General features: G+C 27.3%; 1 protein-coding gene across 1 annotated transcript; it reads right to left on the bottom strand.

Annotated features, from left to right (window-relative positions):
- Positions 1-2,069: 2,069 nt before the first annotated feature.
- LOC131649349 (uncharacterized) lies at positions 2,070-2,753 on the bottom strand. Its single transcript, XM_058919111.1, has one exon. The coding sequence runs from the start codon at positions 2,751-2,753 to the stop codon at positions 2,070-2,072; it is 684 nt and encodes a 227-aa protein (XP_058775094.1).
- Between the last annotated feature and the right edge of the window lie 6,069 nt (positions 2,754-8,822).

Below are 8,822 nucleotides of genomic sequence, written 5' to 3' on the forward strand. Positions count from 1 at the left end.
CTTATTATTTCCTTCAACTAGATAAACGGAAATAAGTTGAGAATCGATTTCATCTGGTCCTAGACCTTTATTCCTACGTGCCCTTTTGCTTCTTCTTGGTTCGGGTTGTGTTTCAACAATCCGCGTCGAATCATTGTCACCAGATTCTTTGATCGTGGGATTCTCTGGTTCCTTATTCTTTGTGATAAGATTTTCGAAGAATTCCACATCTCTAGATTCGACAATTACATTAGACTCTAAATTTAGAAGTCTATATGCTTTGCTATTTTGTGCATATCCTATGAAAGCACATCTGATCCCTCGAGGACCTAGTTTTGTTCTCTTGGGATCCATATTTTTGTAATATGCCACGCACCCCCACACTTTAAAATAATCAATATTTGGTGACCTTCCTTTCCATTTTTCATATGGAGAAATTCCAGTTGTTTTTAATGGAATTCTATTCATTATGTGACATGCGGATAATAATGCTTCCCCCCACAAATTAAATGGCAACTCTGAATGCATCAACATAGCATTAATTATTTCTTGATATGTTCGATTTTTTCTTTCGGCCATGCCATTTTGTTGTGGTGTGCGAGGCGCAGAACATTCATGTATAATGCCATATTCTTCACAATATGCATCAAATTCTGCCGAGAAGTATTCACCGCCTCTATCACTTCTAAGTACTTTTATGGTAGTACTTAATTGATTTTCGACTTCTGCTTTATATGTTTTGAAAGCATTAAAGGCATCGTCTTTATGCTTTAAGAGGTATACATGTGTGAATCTAGAACAATCATCACTAAATGTTATGAAATAACAATTTCACCCACGGGTTAACATTCCATTGAATTAACACAATTCGGAGTGCACAAGATCAAGAACATTTGTTTTTCTTTCAACACTTTTGAAAGGTTTCTTAATCATTTTAGACTTAACACATATTTCGCATTTTCCGAAATCATGAATGTTACATGATATCAATCCAGATTTGATTAGTCTATTCATAGTACTAATACCAATATGTGCTAATCTAGAGTGCCATAATGAAATAGATTCAAGCATATAAGCAGAATTAGAAATTTCATTAATAATATTATCGGTAGTACATAGTTTGATCATTCCCTCAGCGGAATATCCTTTTCCTACAAATATACCATTACGGGTCAATATTAACTTGCCCGATTCATACACAGATTTAATGCCAGGTTTTCCCAACAAGTCCCCACTAACGAGGTTTCTATTCATGTCGGGAACATGAAGAACATTGATAAGAGTGACTTTCTTTCCAGAGGTGAAGTTGAGTTCAACGGATCCTGTTCCAACGACTCTTGATCGGACTTCATTGCCCATTTGCACTTCCTGTCCATCATTGACTTCGGTATAGGTTTTGAATGCCGCTTTATCATAAGACACATGTACAGTTGCACATGTGTCATACCACCATCCTTGGACTTTTCCTTTGATGGCCATAATTTCGCTTACAGTAGCGATTATGTCGTCATTTGCATGAACAGCATTAACCTCAGTTTTGGGCCTGTTGTGCCTGCAATCTCGAGCATAATGTCCGGGTTTGCCACATGCATAACATCCATTTTTAGTACCCTTTTGTCCACTAGAGTTTTTGAACCTGTTATGATCTTTCTTTGGACCAAGATGAATTTTTGTGCCATCATGCCTTTTCTTTCCCTTCGCCCGCCGGAGCCGCCTCATTAACGCCGCGAATAACCCGATCGCTCCGATGCGACGTGCCTAAGTGCTCAAGTGCCGTCTACAAGCCGCCACTAGCGCCTCTACGCCCACGCCCCGGACCCGGACACGGAGTCGGAGCCAGAGCCAGTGTCGCCGGTGGCGACACCGGCGAGTGGTTGTAGGATTGGGACAAGTGGCATAATGCTTGGGACCACCACATTTGTCAATGTGGCACTTTATCCTCTTTTGTCCTTTTGTTGAGTTAATGTTATTAACTCTTTATAAAGACTTTGAAAATGAGTGAATCTTCCAATGTGGGACTTTATTGCATGCATTTATTAGCATTTACTCATTTTCACCACTTTGTCATTTTAGAACACATTTGTAATAAATTACAACAGAGGATACATCATCATTGCATTAGAGAACACAAGCCTCATGTCGCTAGCAAACTCATATGGTGTTGCATACAACCTCAATTTTCTCTCTATTTCCTTCAAACCTATTGCCTTTGACTTTTTTTCCAAACTCTTGGACTCCATTGCTGGAGGATCTTTCAAATCCCAACCATCTCTACCCGCCAACATCCTCTTCAAAATCAACCAACATTGCCTCCTCTTAACACACTCCATTGGTTTCTTCAACACACATTCTTCATCTTTTGTGACAGAGGTTGTTTTTGATGAATCCTTCACCATCAATAAGGTGGTTCTTGAATGTTCTTCAGATTTTGCTATTTTTGAAACTTGATTCTTGACCATCTCTTTTGTGATAGATGATGTTTTTGATGAATCCTTCATCAACATGCTTTTTGAGCAAAGTCTTGAACTTTCTTTCACACCCTTTGGTTGAGACAAAGATAAAGGTGTTGTTTTGGTCTTATAACATGAATCAACCCAATAGCAGGTTACAGTTGGTCGTTCAGAATGTTGAATTTTTCTTCTCTTGTTTTCATCTGTGTCAGAAGAATCTGAATGACGTTTCATAGTACCAGGAGGATAACTAAGTTTAATAATGAGTCTTTTACGGGGTTCTGTGTTCGAAGGGTTTGTGTTGGATACGGTTAAGGAAGACATGATGATGAGACAAAAGTGTTATGTAACTAGTAAGAAGGTTTTATGGAAATGATGATTGCAGTGATGATGAGATTAATATATATAATAATGCCATTAGTAAGAAGATTTTATTAGAATTAATAAAGATTGATTTGTACTTATATTTAGGGTTAGATCGTTAATATTTAAAATAACTTTTAAAACTCAATCTTATTTTTATTTTTATTATATTTTGATATTTCATTGTAAATAAGCCATCGAAAAGGAAGGAAATTTAATTTTTTTTAATTAGAAGTTGTTTTAACAAACTTTTCATTTGATTTTTATTTTATATTAATATTTCATTGTAAATAAGCCACCGAAAAGGAAGGAAATTTTATTTTTTTAATTAGAAATTGTTTTAACAAACTTTTCATTTGATTTTTTCTTTAAAAATCTCAAAATTTTATAACAAAAAAATGCAATGTTAAAATTCTTTGTTTTAAAAATTATAACAAACAACGGCTAAGGTTGTTTAGAAAAAATATCTTTAAATATTAATCAATTTTTTTACGACAATAAATAATAAATTTAATATATCTTTTTGTTTTTGTTTTAAAAAATTATGGATTTAATTGTTCTAAAAATGGGTAAGAAGTCTATCTTTTATCTATAAAATTCTAAAAAAAAAACTAAACTTAACTTAATTTTAGTTTTTTTGTTGTTGTTGTTTGTAGAGGATGTGTCCTCAGAAGATTTTAGTTTTTTTTTTCTTTTGAATTATGGGCAGTTAACTTTTATTATATATTTCACTTTTTATATTTTTAAATTTTCTAGTTCATAATTTAAATGAATTTTATTTTATTGCATATTTTTATTGAAATAATTAATTAAAATTTTAAAACACGACCTTTAATTAAAATTGAATAAATTTAAACTAATAAATATAGCTTAGTATTGTCACTTGAGATAGCCCTAACCAACACTTAAGTTTAAATTTATGTTATGTTATAAAATGTTTAGTATTACCAGATACCCCTTTAACTATATTTCACAACTAGCGTGATACCCGTGCGTCCGCACGGTATCCGTTGTGGCCGTGTTATTTTGTTCAATATATATATTATTCTAGAGGTAAATGTCATAAAACCAGATGTGTAAAATATATAAAAAAAAAATTTAATAAGTTGGGGTAAAGTTTGAGATATTTTTATCAATAAAAATTATTTTCCTGTTAATATTCAATATTTCGATCGGTAATTTCATGTTCCCTTAAATATTTAATATGTTTATCAATAATTCATGTTCTGGTTAATATTGAATATTTTATTCAGTAACTTCATATTCTCGTTAATATTCAATATTTTGATTAGTATCTTCATGTTCCCGCTAATATTCATTATTTTGATCAATAACATCGTATTCCCGTTAATATTCAATATTTTTATCAGTAACTTCATGTTCCCGTTAATATTTTTTATTTTGATCAGTAACTCCGTCTTTCCATTAATATTCATTGTTTTGATCAATAACTTTGTGTTCCCGTTAATTTTTAAAAATTGGATTAGTAACTTAATGTTTCCGATTATATTAAAAATTTTGATAAGTAACTTTGTCTTCCATTAATATTCAATATTTTAATCAGTAACTCCGTGCTCCCGTTAATATTCAATATTTTAAATATTAACGGGATATCTGTGCATTCGCACGGGGACTAGTGTGGTACGCTCATTTGTTTTAATATTTAATATTTCGATCAGTAACTTCATGTTCACGTTAATGTTCAATATTTCGATTAGTAACTTCATGTTCTCGTTAATATACAATATTTTGATCAGTAATTCATGTTCTCTTTAATATTCAATATTTTATTCAGTAACTTCATGTTCCCGTTAATATTCGATATTTTGATTAGTAACTTCATGTTCTTGCTTATTTTGTTCAATATTATATTTTTATAAAAAAACAATTGATATAATTCTTATTAAGATACATTTTGTTCAGCAGAGATAAATAATAAACTTAAAAATGAAATTGATAAAGAATAGACTAATTGATAAAGAATAAACTAATGAATTGTTAATTTATTAATATGCAATAAAAATTGGGAAGATAAATAAAGAATACACAATGTCGATCGTCCAATGCAATAAACTTAGTCACATCGTTAATATTCATTATTTTGATCAGTAACTCTGTGTTCCTGTTAATATTCATTATTTTGATCAGTAACTCCATGTTCCCGTTAATATTGAAAAAATTTATCAGTAAGTTAATGTTTCCGTTGATATTAAAAAAAATTATCAGTAACTTCGTGTTCTCATTAATATTCAATATTTTGTCAATAACCCCGTATTTCCGTTAATATTTATTATTTTGATTAGTAACTTCGTGTTCCCGTTAATGTTCGAAATTTGTTCCCGTTAATATTCAAAATTTTGATCAGTAACTTAATGTTTTCGATAATATTCAAAATTTTGATCAGTAACTCCGTGCTCCCTTTAATATTTAATATTTTAATCAATAACTCCGTGCTCCCGTTAATATTCAATATTTTGAATATTAACGGGATACATGTTCATTCGCACTGGGACCAGTGTGGTACGCTCATTTGTTTTAATATTAATTATTTTGATCAATAAATATTATGTTTCCGTTAATATTTAATATTTCGATCAGTAAATTCATGTTTTCATCAATGCTTTTGTTTTGGAATTATTTATAAAACTATTTAAATCAATTGTAAGCTTATTCTCGTTATTATTCAACATTTAATTAAATGTGTTAATATCAGTACCATATGCGCGTACCATATAATTACCTGTGTGTATCCGTAATATATTATTTTGTATTTGGATAGAATTGACCCATTAAAGTTTTAATGGTAATATTTCAATTATATTATATTATATATAGATAAATATATATTGATTATTGATGAACTTGTTTAGATAAAATTTTAAATTTTATAAATGACAAACAAATTGTATGATTAATAAAAAAATATCATACAATTTTGATATTATTTATTCATATATTACTTATGTTTCATTCTATTACTATTTATTCATACATTACTTATGTTTCATTCTATTACTATTTATTCATATATTACTTATGTTTCATTCGATTACTTATGCTTATTAACACCCATAGTTATTTTTAAATATGTTTTTTATAAAATAGTCAATAGATCTAATATATTTATTTTATTTGATAATCTCTAAAAAATTTCCTTAATATATATATATATATATATATATATATATATATATATATATATATATATGTATATATATATATATATATATGTATATATATATATATATATATATATATATATATATATATATATATATATATACTTTCAGATTTTATATTTTAAATGATTTAGTAGTATTAGTAACAAATATTATTAGAGTGAAAATAGAAAATAGTAATCAGTTTAATTATGTATTTTTTATCAAAAAAAAAAATCCATACAATATATAAAAGCAATGATATGCTTAAAACACTTTATTAAAATATGTATCTAATAATATTAATCTTTCTGTTAAATGAGAGGTTAGTCATCTTCTAACCCTATGAAATTTGGTTTCAAAATTAGGTTGATAAGTTCATTATTTTGGAAAGCTTATATTAAATAATTTTGGAGGAAATCAAGTGAGATAAATTATTTTTATTAATTTTTAATGATGATTTGATTCACTCAATTTTTGGTGATACAACATCAAAAGTAAAAGAATTTAAAAATACACGTGGTAAGTACTAAAAGAATAAGAAATCAAAAGTTACAATCACATGCATTAAATCATAAATTAAAAGTTGCAATCAATCAATCAATGATTACTAATGGTAATTATGATTTTTAACTTTTTAATAGGTAAATGATTTATGTCTTTTCATTCTAAACTCTTTATTTACCTAAAAAATGTACTGTTTTTTTCTTTATTCTTTAATTCTATTTTCTTATACATTTCAAAATTATGTATATATTTTTAATTTGTAATATTTTATTATATTTTATCTTTATTTTTGTTTTGTTTTGTTCGACTTTCTCACAATAGATATCGGTTCTCACCATATATATATATATATATATATATATATATATATATATATATATATATATATATATATATATATATATATATATATATATTGATAAACTTAATTTTTTAATTTGACTTAACTAAAATATTCTTTAGTTCTATGAATTAATATAAAATATTATGTTATTTATATATTATAATATCATAATTTTTATAATTACTAAGATTTAATATAAATATCACTCAAACATAAAATCAATTAATCAATGAAATTTATTTATTAAAATTTGTAATAATATACCAATTATTTCCATATCAAGAAAATAGGTGTGTTGCTCCATTATTTCAACAAACCATTATTTAAAATCACATTCAAATAGACCATAATGTTTGGACCATTATGGATAAGAAGTTAAAAATTACAATCACATTAAATCAAAAATCAAAAAAATAAATCAAAAGTTGGCAATCAGATTAAATCAAAAATTAAAGTAGCAATCAATTAAAGATGATTATGATATTTAATTTTTTTATAGGTAAATGATTTATGTCTTTTCATTTCAAAACTCTTTATTTACCTAAAAAAATACAACTTTTTTTCTTTATTCTTTGATTATATTTTCTTATACATTTCAAAATTATGTATACATTTTTAATTTGTAATATTTTATTATATTATATCTTTATTTTTTGTTTTGCTCGACCTTACAATAAATAAATATCAATAATATTTTATAAAACTAACTTTATATATATATATATATATATATATATATATATATATATATATATATATATATATATATATATATATATATATATATATATATATATATATTGATAAACTTAATTTCTTAATTTCAACTAACTAAAATATTCTTTAGTTCTATGAATTAATATAAAATATTATCTTATTTACATATTATAATATCTACAATTTTAATAATTACTAAGATTTAATATAAATATCACTCAAACATAAAATCAATCAATCAATCAATCTATGAGATTTATTTATTAACATTTGCACTTAAAATATAAAAAATCAAAGTTTATTCTATGAATTAATATAAAATATCATGTTATTTACATATTATAATATCTACAATTTTGACAAAACTTGCGTAAGCATAACCCAATAATTTCAAGCAGATTCCCCATTGTATATTGACACCAGACAACTTGATTTCTACTTCTACTGCTCAAACTTTCAGGGCAGTCAAAGAAGAATATTTATTTCAAACGAATCGTATAGACGATCAGGTAAAAAACGAACCATATACTATGGAGTGACGCCAATTGGTACTTCAAAATGATACACTACAAATTCAACCTGCAAATAACATTAAATATATTTTCTATCAAGAAAAGAAAAGAAAGGAACAAATGTTAAATATCGGCCTGTCCATGAATAGTCGTGGGAATGGCGGATCATACACTACAAATTCAACCTGCAAATAACATGAAAGATATTTTCTATCAAGAAAAGAAAAAAATGAACAAATGTTAAATATCGGTCTGTCCATGAATAGTAGTGGGAATGGCTGGAATTGCAAAAATAATATAAACCAAAATTTCCATGATTAGGTTTGATGAACATGATAGAGAATGTGAAAGTATGATCGGTTATATATAGTAAAAATAAAACCGTTTTGGAATGTGGAAGGTGGAGGGCTTGGAAGGCATAAGGGTTGGAAGTTATATGATAGATATCACATTGAGTAGCATTATTGAGAGTGGAGCAGTTGAAACTTTTCATTTGCATAACTGCTTCATGTGGAAGTTGGAGGGAGATGAATATTTGAGCCAGGTTGAAAGAATTCCTTGCTACCATGAAGCCACATGTCGCAGCCAGAGGAGTTGTTGAAAAAGATAGTTTGGGAAAACAATAAGTCAGTAAAAACTAGGTGGTCTAAATTCTATTGTTGGTAAAGGTTGTGGTTGTTGAGTTTTACTTCCTTCATGTATCGGTCGATCAAGAATGATCTTATGATATCATATATGTATTATTCAATGCTATGAAAACAAACATAATGTAGGGAGTTCTTGATGAGAAAAT

The sequence above is a fragment of the Vicia villosa genome, linkage group LG2, assembly GCF_029867415.1.
Source record: "Vicia villosa cultivar HV-30 ecotype Madison, WI linkage group LG2, Vvil1.0, whole genome shotgun sequence".
NCBI lineage: Eukaryota > Viridiplantae > Streptophyta > Magnoliopsida > Fabales > Fabaceae > Vicia > Vicia villosa.

What these genes read in the sequence shown, in the direction of transcription:
- LOC131649349 (XM_058919111.1), bottom strand. Translation starts at nt 2,753, where the DNA reads ATGTCTTCCTTAACCGTATCCAACACAAACCCTTCGAACACAGAACCC.